The sequence below is a fragment of the Thunnus maccoyii genome, chromosome 15, assembly GCF_910596095.1.
Source record: "Thunnus maccoyii chromosome 15, fThuMac1.1, whole genome shotgun sequence".
Taxonomy (NCBI): domain Eukaryota; kingdom Metazoa; phylum Chordata; class Actinopteri; order Scombriformes; family Scombridae; genus Thunnus; species Thunnus maccoyii.
In genome coordinates, this window is record NC_056547.1 from 1,606,246 (window position 1) to 1,620,737 (window position 14,492).

A 14,492-nucleotide genomic window follows, 5' to 3' on the forward strand; every position below is an offset into this window, starting at 1 on the left:
AGTTTCTCATTTGCTACACCAGCTGCCATTCCACATTCAGACTGGCTCTCTGAAAGGTGTTTTCAATAGATTTTAACGTGGGACAAGCTTAGATTTATTGACAAACCTTTGGTGGATTTGGGGCCTTTCACATCACTCGTTGCACATTCTGTACTTGAGAAAAAAACAAAATATCAACCATGCTGAAAAAAACTGAAAACAATTCTGTGAATTAAGCCTCAAAATCCTTCCTTTACACATTTCACATCAGTCTTTCTAACTGCTTAATGAAATTCTCTCCCTCAGATTTTCACTCCTTTATGTTATGGATGATGTAAATGTTGAGTTCTCCCAGCAGTGAGGAGGAAACAGCATGATATGTTGAGGACAGCTACAGTTGACTGACTCTGTGTGTTTGCATATCTGTCCTACCTCTCTGCTCCCAGCCGTTAAGAGGCCAGTGTTGATCAGTGGCTGTCCAGACCTTTCAGAGCCACTGACACGCCAGCAGCACAATGATGATGTCACTGACTCTACTGCTGGCCACCCTGGGGCTCCTTGTTCAGGGTGAGACTCTCTTGTGAAAACTTTGCTTCAGGATGCAACCAGGTTCATCACAATGATGTTCTGCTGTGATGGAGAAACACTGAAACAAGCAGCATTTACCTTCTTCCATCTATTCTCCATGTTAAAGAAATGATACTCTTCTGTTTTCATGTTGATCATCTTTCTCCAAGCTGGATTTGTCTCAATAACACTTCTCTTCTTTTTCATGTTTTCCAGGTTCATCAGGACAAATCATCCTGACTCAGTCTCCTGGATCTCAGTCTATTGTTCCAGGACAGACTGTCTCCATCAGATGTAAAACCAGTTCAAATGCTAATAGCAACCTCGACTGGTACCTTCAGAAATATGGAGAAGCTCCTAAACTCCTGATTTATTATGCTACAAGCCGTCGTTCTGGAGTTTCAGATCGTTTTAGTGGAAGTGGATCTGGGACTGACTACACTCTGACCATCAGTGGAGTTCAGGCTGAAGATTCAGGAGTTTATTATTGTCAGCAGAGTCAAAGCTGGCCACTCACACAGTGATACAACGTCGTACAAAAACCTCCCTCAGCTGAAGAGGAACTGATCTGACTCAACAGCTGCACTCAAACTAAAAGAACAGAGGTTTTAATCTTTTAATTTGAACATTTTAACACTAAACATTTATTGTATTTTACCAAAAAAAAGATTTATTTTAAATACTTCATTAATACAGAATATGAAACATTTGGCTGAACATCAAATCTAACCTCTGTTGAAATTTTTTAATAAGTTTAATCTACTGACTACAACACATGAACACTAAAACTATTATTTATTATATTAAAACTATATTATTATGACTATTTATTTATTTGATCTCTTACAATTTTTCATAGATACTCAAACTCAATTTTTTTAGAAATAAATTACAAAATGTTATCATGATAAAATCTACTATCATTTGTGTTGTAAAATTACTAATCATGTCATGTGACATATATTTGTCATTTTGCATGTTTTTATTCCAGCAGCAAGTATTTATAATATAAACCAAAACACATTTAATTGATTATGTAATTAATTAATACTTGAATTCTTTCCCCTTTTCATCTCTTTCATTTGTCTTTGTGTTTCAGCTCTTCAGCAGAAGCAGTTTGTAAAAATGTCCAGGGTTAAAATGTCAGATCACGCTCATTTTATATCTCTTTATGCTGATGATATTTTGCTTTTTATTTCAGAATTAGAACATATTTCTGAGTGTTTTGTGAATTTGCTTAAAATATTATGTATATGCTTTTAATACATCTGAAAAAATAAAAATATTAGACTCTTTGCACTGACACACTTGAGTAACATAAGATGATTGGAGGATTTTTCATTAAAATTACTCAATTACTAATTATTACTGACTAATCTGAAGTGACTCCAGCAAAGCATTTTCTACAATTATTATGACTTTACTGTAAAGTATGAAAACAAATTATGGACTTACTACCACCATGACTGTGTAGCATTAATCACATAATATCTAAGAGTGTTGTTTGAATGTAAATACTTTCCTAATATACAGTATATGAATCAATACATTATGTGATCTTACATTTTCCTTCTGAAGTCTTCATAGAGCAGTTGAAACATTTATAACTCAGTTTTTATCAGGATTTAATATGATTACTGTTACCATTAAGAGAAAATAATAAAGACACATTTATAATAATAAAGATGAAAACAAGTGATTTGATGAACAGATCTTTATTGTCTGGAAATACTGAAATTATATTGAAACATTACAACAAGCAAGTAAATATTGTTACTGAAACATGTGAAATAAAAGAGAGAGATAGTTGCAGAGATCAGAGTGAGAGCAGTAGCAGAGTAAAAGCAGTAGCAGTGAGTCAGGTCAGGACTGGGAACACTGGTCTCTCCTCAGTGTCTCTGAGACTGGAGTCTGGGAGCCCTGGGTGGCCTCACAGGTCACAGAGCCCACCTTCCTCCACTGGTCTGCAGGGAGCCTCAGGGTGCTGCTCCAGCTGTAGCGACCGTCCTTCTGCAGCACCCCGGGGCTCCTGCTCTGCTCCAAGCTGCTGCTGCTGCTGCCGTCCACCTTCCAGGCCAGACTCCAGTCTGAGGGGAAGCCATCGTTGGCCAGACACATGAGCGTGGCCTTCCCCTGCTGCAGCTCTTCGCTGGAGGGGGGCAGCACCGTCAGGGTGGGACGGACATCACCTAGGAGACACCAATCAGATTAGAGGACAGGGACCACACAGCTGTCAGTTGAACACCAGACAATTGGACACCTTTACTGTGTGAGAGTGGATTTTCCCCTTTAAGGAGTTTCTGTCAGATGTTTTTTCTGCTCCCCCAGTCACTCACTCACACATTGTTTCACTTCCCTTTAAGAAACCTCTCATGCAGATCAGCACAGAAAGAGTCCTCATATGACTCTTTACTGCATTTTATTTTACACTATTTACTGAAAATAAGGACATAAAGTTTGAATATATATCTTATAAATTGATTTTGAACATATTTACTTTCAAAACTATCAAAAGAGCAACAGTTATTCAGATTCAGTGTTAAAGGACATTATGAGCAAAAACTAAGAGACAGCCGTAATATACACAACATGTTGAGACATATTAAAGAAACAAATATCTTTAAGAACAAAGAAATATTTCAAACTGAGGTTAAAAGACAATTTCTGTCATTTTATATGATGAGAGATGTGCAGCATTTTTTATCATCACCCACACTGTTCAGAATAAATTTAACTCAACATTCACTTAAAATGGAGATTTAAAGATTAAAATTTAAAAACATGTTTAAAAGTAGGATTGTTGTTCTTTAATCTTTCTGCTGTTCACATTTAACAAACTAACTGGAACATGTAAAGAAAAGTTCAGTAAAGCTGCTTTGAGTTCAACTTCAAGGTTAAAGAGGAGAAATGAACAATAAAATTGAGACTTTAAAGTGTTTTAGATCAGCTCAGTGAAAATGAAACACAGAAAATGATCACTGACACATAATTAATCAATAAGCTGGTAAATTGATTGATCCATTGATGAAACCGCATCATCAGAGTAATCCAAATCCCTGTTGGAGTCAGTCAGAGCATTTCCATAGAGAGCCACTTTGCATCAGCAGCACCATGCTCCAGTGCTCTGGGAGAGTTTATAGTCCTGAGAGTTGAACACTGGATGACTGACAGCTGTCCTTCATCACAACAGAAGCCACAGAAATCCTCCTCATCAAAAACATGACTTTGATCTCCGTCCTCATCTGGACTCTCCTCTGCTGCTGCTTCACAGGTAAAGTCCAGAGAATCAAACTCCTCTCCTCTATGAACATCCGTCCCTCTGAAATGAAGGCGACAAAACCATCAAAACCATCAAAACCATGACGCTGCTTTATGTATTTGTCTCTGTATCCTCAGAGTCCAGAGGCCAGGTCACAGTGACTCAGCCTGCAGCAGTGACATCTGCTCTGGGAGGATCCGTCTCCATCAGCTGTAAAACTAATCCACAGGTGGAAATAGGAAGCAGTAGCCGTAAAGATCTTTTACACTGGTACCACCAGAGAGATGTAGAAGCTCCTAAACCACTGATTTACAGGGTTAATGAGCGAGCATCAGGGATTCCAGATCGTTTTTCAGGCAGTGGATCAAAAACTGACTTCACTCTGACCATCAGTGGAGTTCAGGCTGAAGATTCAGGAGTTTATTACTGTCAGAGTTATCACTCTATCAACAGTCAGAATGTGTTCACACAGTGAAAAAGCGTCGTACAAAAACCTCCCTGAGTCAGACTGAACAGAAACTGAACTGACTGCTGCAGCTGGAAGCTACTGCAGAGACTGATACAGTTCACTGAACACACACACACACACACACACACACACACACACACACACACACACACACACACACAGACGTTCGAACAGTCATGTTTGTATTTCTATCTTATTGAGGACATTAATTGAAATAATGCATTCTTCTGCCCCTTAACCTCAACTTAACCATCACAACCAACAGCCTAACCCTAACTCTTTCACTAGACTGAAAAAAACTGTTCTTTTAAGACCCATATTTCCATTTGAGGACATAAACTGTGGTTCTTTCAGTAAAGGACACTTTAATAACAGACAAAGAACAATACCTTGTCAGTACTTCACTCCTGTTATTTATCATCCCTGCATCACTCATCTGTGGACATTACCCAGACTGACAAATCTACAAATCTAAGCTCAAGCAGTTTACATTCATACAACAATCAATGAGACATGATTTATACTGTAGCAACAGAGGCAGGAATTAGATTTCAACAAAGTCACATACAGAGAATGTATGTTTATTTTCTATTTTGGCAGCAGAAGCCAGAAAAATATATATTCTTAGTTTTATCAAACCTTACACCACTTTCACTAAAACCAGCCTCAGTGTAATTGCAGATCATTCAAATGTCAATCAATTAAACTACTTCAGTGTAGAAAATTATATCATCTGCAAAAAGGCAAAACTTTGGGGTTTTTCATCATTAGCAGTAACACACTGAGATATGAGAAAGATGCTTTTAAATCAACTGGCTGCACAGAAAACAATGAAAAAAAAAAGTATTATTTTTATTTTTGAACACTATCACATGTTTTCAGTCTTCAAAAAAACTAGATAAGAAAGTGGTTACTACAGAATAAGGACTTGTATGGTCAGACCTTACATATACTGTTTATCATGTAGCAGCAGGTTTGTACTGTGACTTTCTGTGAGACCAAACTGAGCTCAGAGCAACACTGACGTGAATGAAGTCTGTCAGTGAATTAACCAGTGATTCCATCATGTTTGTATCTAAAGAGTGTTGTGATATAAAACAATATATGATGATATCAGTGTGATCAGCAGCTTTAAAATGTGCAGATGAAGAAACCCGAGGAACAGTAAGTGTAATAAGAGAGGTGTTTTAAAGGCAGGCTCTCTGGTTATGAAGTCAAGAAACTCATTAAAACCGTTATGTATTTGTAAAACACAGCTGGTTTATACAGAAACTCACTAAAGCAAAACCCCACAAATTTCCAAACTTAATAATTATGTTTCATATATGATGTTAAATTTGTGGTAAAATGAAACTGACAGCCTTTACAGTTCTAAATAAGATAGTAGACATTTGAAGATGTGAATTAACTGATAGAAATCAGCAAAAACGTGAACACTGACGCATTTTGTTAAAACCTCAGTCAGAGCATTTCCATAGAGAGCCACTTTGCATCAGCAGCACCATGCTCCAGTGCTCTGGGAGAGTTTATAGTCCTGAGAGTTGAACACTGGATGACTGACAGCTGTCCTTCATCACATCAGAAGCCACAGAAATCCTCCTCATCAAAAACATGACTTTGATCTCCGTCCTCATCTGGACTCTCCTCTGCTGCTGCTTCACAGGTAAAGTCCAGAGAATCAAACTCCTCTCCTCTATGAACATCCGTCCCTCTGAAATGAAGCCCACAAGACCATCAAAACCATCAAAACCATGACGCTGCTTTATGTTTTTGTCTCTGTATCCTCAGAGTCCAGAGGCCAGGTCACAGTGACTCAGTCTGCAGCAGTGAGATCTGCTCTGGGAGGATCCGTCTCCATCAGCTGTAAAACTGATCGTGCTGTGTACAATGACTTCGTCTTATCCTGGTACCACCAGAGAGATGGTGAAACTCCTGAACTCCTCTTTTACTGGACGAATAATCGCGTGTCAGGAACCCCAGATCGTTTTACAGGCAGTGGCACAAAGACTGACTTCACTCTGACCATCAGTGGAGTTCAGGCTGAAGATGCAGCAGTTTATTACTGTCAGAGTACACAGTATATCAACAGTCAGGCTGTGTTCACACAGTGAAAAAGCATCGTACAAAAACCTCCCTCAGTCAGACTGAGCAGAAACTGAACTGACTGCTGCAGCTGGAAGCTACTGCAGAGACTGATACAGTTCACTGAACACACACACACACACACACACACACACACAAACCATCCTGCTGTCAGAAATACTCACTAGATCATCAAATGTCATCTGCTGCTGACCCCAACAAATGCACTATTTCCTCCTGTTTGTTTACTACAAACTATAATGGTTATGTCTTTATTAAAAAACCAGTGGGACTTTGAACGAGAGTCACATCCAGGTTAGGAGACAGACTAACACATTGCTGATTTGGTCCTTTCATGAGATTTGTTGACACATAGAAAAATACATATAACACAAGATGTATTCTTTAGAAAGTCATTGCTGTAAATTCAGGTTAAATTTCGGGCCAGCATCAAATGATTTTTTAGGTCTCATCAGTCATTATCAACAATTTAACAAACAAACTCAGTTTTCTATGGAGTCTCTGGTTTTGAAGTCATGTGACTGAACTGCAGGTTTGATCTGTGTTAATGTGCTGCCCTTTAGTGGTGGATTTGGAGGATACCTTACTAGTCTGCTTTTGATTCAGTGTGTTTGTGTGTAACATTAGCATCAATACATCAGTGGAAAGTTGTATTTAATGCAATAATTCATTTGCAGAATCTTGCACAGGATCTACTGTTCGGAGGGAGAATCACAAAAAGCTTATATTCAGCTTCATCAGTCTGAGTTAGTCATACCAAGTGGATATCTGACACATTTACAGTCTTTCTTTCTTTGTGTTTCCTCGGACAGTGTTTCCCTGTTGAGCTGCAGGTGGAAGTATAGTAACAAAAAGAGGAACTTTGGCACTAAAAAGACTGTAACATTGAAAGATATCTACTTGATTTGACTCATTTGGACGCTGAAGCTTCATATTAGCTTCAGATAAACTTTGAAATACATTTTTTGCACAGAAGGAGGACTGTGGATTTTGTCCTCCATCACTTCCATTGTAAGGTCATTATGAAGGGATCTTCTAATGGTCAGTATGAACAGGAGGAATGATTACAGCAAGAAAAACAGGTTTCACTGTTCATTTGACTGTTGTTTGAAGACACACTTGAAAAACTGTGAACCCATCCTTTAAGACATTATTACAATAATGTGTGTCTGATATGTTTTTTCCACAAAAAAATCTCCTCCTTCTCTCTCATTACAAACTCTATAATCAATAAATATGCAAATATAGATTTAATTTTAGATATTCAACTGCTGGACACCAGATGTTTCCTACTTCACCGTAAAGTTCATTTTCAGTGTTTGTGCACCGGAGGCTTTAAGTTTTCACATCACACTTGTGTAGGTTGCATTCTGGACCACGATTGGCTCCAAAGTAGTTGTGATGTCACAAGTCATGCTCATAGGCCCGCCCCTTAAAACTGGATTTTCCATTTGCCACTTTCAGCAAATGAATATGAAAACAAACTCTGCACAGAGAACAACTTCCAGCTGAAGGAACAAGAAGAAACACATGTTTTTGAGTGGAAGGGGACTTTAAGGAACTTGTGAAACTTCTGTACCGTAAAATTTTGAATGAAATTCAAGATTTTTACAAATTTTTACTTTCTTTCATAGTGAGGTGTTGATCCTTTTATTTAAATAAAATGACTCACTACTTCTTCTTCTTCTACTGGACAACACAAACATCTTTAGGTGGTCCCAGTAAGTTAAAACTACCGTAAAGGATTATATGAGAAAAACCTGACAGGAATACTGGAACTTAATTGACACAGGAAGACGTCTTTACAGTATTCAAAAACATGTAGGCTTTGGTATAATACGGGGTGGGGGCCCAAGAGAAGAGAAGGTCAATCAAACACTGCATAGAACAGGCGAGCAGCCATCTGGACTATGTACACACTATAATAAACCTGAAACGGTCAGACATGTACTGATAGATGGCAACAGATATGATGAAGGAAGAAGGGAATAAATATCAGTACTAAATGATGGAAAACACAATATTACATTGGTGAAGATGCTGGGAAATATATCATCATCAATCTTCTAATTAATTGCTTGAGAGTAACAGGAATATTAGAGAGAACTGGAAATGCATTTCCTGCGGGAAATGCGTGTGAATGCTGAATACTAAATCGCAAAGCATTGCTGAAAATACTAAAGACTCGTTCAGGATCCCCATCTGTACGAATACAGTTTGATTACCATGGCATGTTACATTTAACAGATTTGGCAGTTAATGAGTTGTATGGCGGTGTTTTATTTATGACCACAAGGTGGGGCTATTGGTGCCATGATTCAGTATGTTGTGCAGATTCTCATGGAAAACTTATCTACCAAGTTTCATTTCATTAAAGACAACAGAATTGCAGAAATATCATGTTAAAAAGTTACTTTAGCGCCCTCTTTGGGCAGACTTTTATGAAATGTTACACAGTTCTGTAAGGTCACATTGTGTACAACATTCCCAAAATTGGTTGCAATCCGATTCAGTATTCAGGAGTTATTGACCATTAAGTGCATTAGGCCACGCCTTCAAAAGTTTGCTAACCAATAACAGACAAACCGGAAATGATATCTGAAAACAAATGAATGCGTTTTGTTCAGGGTCCTCTAAACATCGTATGTACCAAGTTTGGTGAAGATTGTATGAAATATGTGCCAACAGAAGCAAAACATATGTTTATTAAAAAAAAACCAAAATGGCGGAAAAATTATACAGGCGCAAATGGGCGTGGCCTATATCAATCTACTCAGCATCATTCAAGGAATATCCTGACCAAATATTTTTTTGATAGGTCTTATCGTTCATGAGTCATTAGCCAAAACGCAAAACAGTTAATTACTGACCACATGGTGGCGCTATTGATACCATGTTTTCATATGTTAAGCCTTTCCAGATGGGACACGTGTATATAAAACATGAGCAGTTTAGTACTTTTAGTTTTTGAGATATTAGCTTTCAAACATTCCTCCCATAGACTTTCCATTAGGAATTTTAATATTAAAAAATATATAAAATCACTGGATTAAGATAAAGAGCTGAACATTTTGATATTTGAATGGTTTCTGTCGCTCAAAGTATGTAGCTTTCAGCATTCACATTAATTAAGTTGCTTTTTTTCTGCCATTGTACTTTTCCACATCCCAGTCCAGTAGGTGGTGGTAATGCGCCTATAAGCTGGTTTGCCAACCGCCATTAAAACTCGAAGAAGAAAGAAGACGCAGAAGAAGAAGAAATAGATGAAGAAGAATATCAACTAGAGAGAGATCGTCGTTAATTAGTTAGTTTTCTCTTTTCCTCCGCTGTGACTGAACTCCGGGGGGAAATGTGCAGCTTTCAGGGTCTGAAGGTTTTCGTCCAGCAGCGGTTAACTGCGGCTGTGGAGGAGATATTTGGACATGTTGAGAGGACAATAACCGAGTATGAAGAGGAGATGGACCGCCGACACCGCAGGCTGCTGGACGAGGTTTCCAGACCTGGAATTACAGCAGGTCTGTTGTCTTACTACGACCGAAACATGTTTATCTCTCTACTAATGTTGCACTGACTCAATTATAACCAGCGGTAATAATTAATCCTTCTACTGCACCGCATTTCAGAGGGAGATATTATTTACTGCACTACATTAATTAATTAGCCTAATAACTGTAGTAACTGGATACTGTTCAGATCAATGTTTTATACATAAAGTGATCATAACATATGCAGTGTTTAAGTTGTTGAAATTAGCTCTACCTTGACAACATCACAGTGCTGCTTACATGGACACGATAATTAATCTGTATTCATTAATATTACATTAATATAGAAGATTAATATAACACTCTGATAGGAGCATTTCACATACTGAGTACTTTTAATTTTGATCCTTTTTGTACATTTCGCTGCCAATATTTCTGTACTTTTACTTAAACACTTAAACACCGTCAAGGTCAAATTTGACCCATTTTTATATTTGACAGCAGTAAAAACACTCTGAACACCAGCGGTGGAAGAAGTTCTCAGGTCCTTTACTTAAGTAAAGTAATATTACCACAATGTAAAATTTAGTGCCCAACCACTACTGGAGTTTTGGCGCTGATACCGATATTAGGGAGTATCGGCTAATATTCTGAGTGAAGACACCGCTTGACTCTGAACCACCAATGGAGTCGGAGCACTATGTGATGACACCATTCATAACTTACCCCAAGCATTTTTTTTCTGCATTACGCTCTGTAAAAAACAAAAAAAGGTTTCATATTGGTGTATATCGGACAACATGTCTGCGATACTGATATATCCGTGATAGGCCGATATCAGCCGATAAAATCAGCTGACAGAAAAATGGGTCAGGCTTTAGTAAAATTACTCCGTTACGGGTTAAATACCTGCAGTTAAGATCATACTTAAGTAAAAGTAGAATTACAAGCTAAATTTACGTGAAATATTAAAAGTAAAAGTACTCGTTTTGCAGAAAATCGGCCGCTGTGACAGATATATTAAATCAGACGGGTATAAGTTCTGCCACACAAAGTTTGATTAATTTTCAGACTTTTCTCTGAACGTTGCTCTTTTGTGAAATATTGGAAAGTGTTTCCTCTTTGGGCTTCGAACAATTTATTTATTTGGTAGAACTGTGAACAACTTAAACATCTGTAACAAGGAGGATTTTTTTCTATTCATACACTTATTATATATCATTTCATGTAACCTGAAAAGTAACTACAGCTGTCAAATGAATGTGATGAAGTAGAAAGTACAATATTTCCCTCTGAAATGTAGTGGAGTGGAAGTATAAAATGGCATCAACCTGAGTACTTAGTTACTTTCCACCACGGCTGAACATCTTTATTTTAGCCTTAAATTTGATGACTTTTCCTAAAGTGACCCAGAATATACAAATATATTGAAATATTTCAACTTTTTAAAAAAATTTTGTGCAGCTGAGACTAATTTTTGTACAAACTACAGAGGGTGTTCTGGGTTAAATGTGAACTGCATTTATTCAAAAATGTAAAAAATCACCATTCAGAAATGTTGTTGCATTCTTCACAATCAATAACATTAATTGGAACCTATATGACTGTCATGTCCTGTTGTTTTAAGTAACACAGGACCATAATATAATGTGATTGTGAATGTTTTTTCTCCATAAACCTAAAGAATATACTCTCTCTGCTCTCTGAAAGTTTATTTAAGGATTCATCACCCGTTTATTGATGACTGACTGATTGATGAGTGAAAAATAGATGAGTGGTTCAGAAGTTTCATCGAGTTGTGTTTTCTTACTGTTAATAGAGAATTAGGGGGCGCTCGGCCAAGAACCTGGACTAATTTTATGATTAAAGAAAGATTATTATAAAGCTAATCTCCAATTTAGCTTTCTCATCATTATGAGATCATTTGACATATTGGCAAATATGAAGATCTGTGTAGGTTTTTATTACGAAAACATTCCTCTGAATTTATTTTCTTTGGTGAATAAAATGTCCCTCTGTACATCACTGAGCTCTATAATGAAACATGGTATCAGTGTTTAGCTAACAAACAAATGAATATGTTTGTTTGTCTGTATTTCAGTGTTTGCTGCAGACATCCAGCAGCTGTTGGAGAGTAAAGAAGAGGTTCCCCCTGAGCAGCAGCAGGAGTGGAGCTCCGGTCTGGACCAGCAGGACCCAGAAGATCCCCCACACATTAAAGAGGAACAGGAGGAACTCTGGACCAGTCAGGAAGGAGAGCAGCTTCAAGGGCTGGAGGAAGCTGATATCACCAAGTTCACCTTCACTCCTGTCCCTGTGACGAGTGAAGATGATGATGATGATGCAGAGAAATCTCCGTCCTCACAGCTTCATCAAAGACAAACTGAGGAAATGAAAACAGAAGCTGACGGAGAGGAACCAGCCAGCAACATATGTCCAGAAAGACATTTACAACCGGATAGACATGTGAAGACCTCTCACTTTCCTGAACCCGAGACTGAAGACAGGACTTACTGTTGGGTGGAGATCAGAGAACTTCAACCAGATTTAAACACTCTCAACAATAGTATAGCACCTATAAACGATATGAGGTGTAATACTGGTATAAAATCGTACAGCTGCTCAGAGTGTGGTAAAAGACTCAGCCAGAAGGGGACTCTGCGGAGACACGTGAGAAAAGTTCACAGGAGAGAGAAACCGTTCACCTGCTCGGTCTGTAATGGAAATTTTAGTCAGGCGGTGACATTAGAGCAACACATGAGAATCCATACCGGGGAGAAACCGTTCAGCTGCTCCGTCTGCGCAAAAAAATTCACGCAAAAGAGAAATCTGAAATGCCACATGACGGTCCACACGGGGGAGAAACCGTTCAGCTGCTCCGTCTGCGCTAAAAGATTCACGCAAAAGAGGATTTTGAAAGGCCACATGACGGTCCACACGGGGGAGAAACCGTTCAGCTGCGGCGTTTGTGAGAAACGCTTCACCAGACGGTCGCGAGTCAAGAATCATAAGTGTGTCGCTGAGAGGAGCAGCAGTCTGTAGCAAACGTTTCCATCTAAAGAAAAAGACACCTGAGAGTCGACACAGGAGAGGAACCTTTTTTAGTACATTTAAAAACACTGCATACAGTTGATTTATAAATACTGATATTATTATTATAAATGTGTTGTTGAGAGGAGCAGCATGTTGCAGAGCAGCTTGTTGATGCGAATTTGGCAACTTTGTGGTAAAAGATTAACAGAAAAGACGAATCTTACAAATGAGTGGAGCCATGTCTGCAAACTGTAAAGCTTGAGTCAGGGGTAAAATCTTTGATAATTTATGCACACAAATATAGTAAACTATATCTTCAAATTGGAAAAATTGTCCACAGGAATTGATGACTCATACTGTCAAATTAATAGTTTGTCTAATTAGTCATTTGTGTTTTAGAATCACTTTATTTGTGTCCGTAAAGTGCTTTAAAGTTTGTCTCATTATCAACAAACAGAGGAGAGTGTGGACGGACTCTTGTGCTCACATGAGACAATTTTTTTTTTCCCCGCTTCTTTTCGTCGTTGCCATGGCAATGCACGTCCATGAATTGGGGGGGGGGCGGAGCTTCTGAAGGAGCACGAAGGGAAGGGTGTTCACCGTTTGGGTGTTTAGTTCAAATATCAACAATCTTTCTCGAGAATGACTGATTCTTTGTTTGATAGCATTCAATTACAACATTTATTAGGGCCTGAGCCCAAAGGGCGAAGACCCTATTGTTTTTCGTGTGTTTCTTTCTTTCTTCTTTATTATTACGCCACTTTAACTCTAAATTTGACCCCCTAAACATGCTCAAAAACTCACCAAATTTGGCACGCACATCAGGAATGGTGAAAAAGTTGATAAAATGTAAAAATTAAACCCCAAAGTGCCAAAATGTGCTCTCTAGCGCCACCTATGTATCTAAAACGGCCACCACGGCCCGTAGGAATGTCGTAGAGAGATCGAACCAAAACCCAATTATTCGTCTCATCAAGACCTACAAATCATACGCTGACACCCCTGACCTAAATCCAACAGGAAATCTGCAATGTCAGTTTCAAAGTATGATTTTTTGCCAATTTTGGACCTTGAATAAACGCTATCTCCTCCTAGGGCGTTAATGGTATCGGCTTCAAACTTGAATACATGACTTATCACACTGTGTTGAGCAAAAGTTATTAAAAACTTTGTAATAACTCGAACGGTTTAGATTTAGTAAGCCCTGAAAGTTGGAGTGCGACATTACACCTTACAATGTAAACCAATGGGGAGGCAAATTCTGGGCATGGACTTTGTGCCAAACTGGGGCATCTGGCGTCTAAACTATAAGTCCGACCACTTTCAAACCTGTATCAATGGATTCGCGACGAAAATTCCTACAAAAAAATGATATTTTTATGTAGGATTTGGCCAAAGTTATGGGATTTATGAGCATATTTCACAAGTAGAGTACACTAAAATCTTCTCTGCAGCTGTGAGGGAGAGAGAGAGAATGGGAGGGGGGGGATGGGTAAAGTAAACATCTACTGCCTGTGACAGAAGCCCTTGGACTGCAGCAGTGACAGCAGTGTTCAATCCTTACTTTTTTTCAAGGAGCGTATGTGCTCCTAAATGA

General features: G+C 38.4%; 1 protein-coding gene and 3 gene segments (V, D, J or C); 3 read left to right on the forward strand and 1 right to left on the reverse strand.

Moving 5' to 3' along the window:
• The window catches only part of LOC121913208, an 899,212-nt gene that overhangs the window by 8,194 nt on the left and 876,526 nt on the right, over positions 1-14,492 (forward strand).
• The window catches only part of LOC121913212, a 747,540-nt gene continuing 735,457 nt past the window's right edge, over positions 2,410-14,492 (reverse strand). The window contains 1 exon segment of the V gene segment in view: positions 2,410-2,735. Coding sequence covers positions 2,410-2,735 — 326 coding nt within the window.
• LOC121913210 overlaps positions 5,886-14,492 on the forward strand; it is a 756,822-nt gene continuing 748,215 nt past the window's right edge. The window contains 2 exon segments of the V gene segment in view: positions 5,886-5,937; positions 6,063-6,362. Coding sequence covers positions 5,886-5,937; positions 6,063-6,362 — 352 coding nt within the window.
• Positions 9,595-13,575, forward strand: LOC121913191 (zinc finger protein 233-like). Its single transcript, XM_042435893.1, has 2 exons — positions 9,595-9,892; positions 11,964-13,575. Exons 1-2 carry the CDS (start codon positions 9,727-9,729, stop codon positions 12,902-12,904), a joined length of 1,107 nt encoding a protein of 368 aa, XP_042291827.1. The 5' UTR covers positions 9,595-9,726; the 3' UTR covers positions 12,905-13,575.

Bases quoted from the DNA above. Each gene is read 5' to 3' on its own strand.
- LOC121913191 (XM_042435893.1), top strand. From the start codon at position 9,727: ATGTGCAGCTTTCAGGGTCTGAAGGTTTTCGTCCAGCAGCGGTTAACT. The intron at 9,893-11,963 runs GTCTGTTGTCTT...TCTGTATTTCAG, and splicing joins CAGACCTGGAATTACAGCAG to TGTTTGCTGCAGACATCCAG.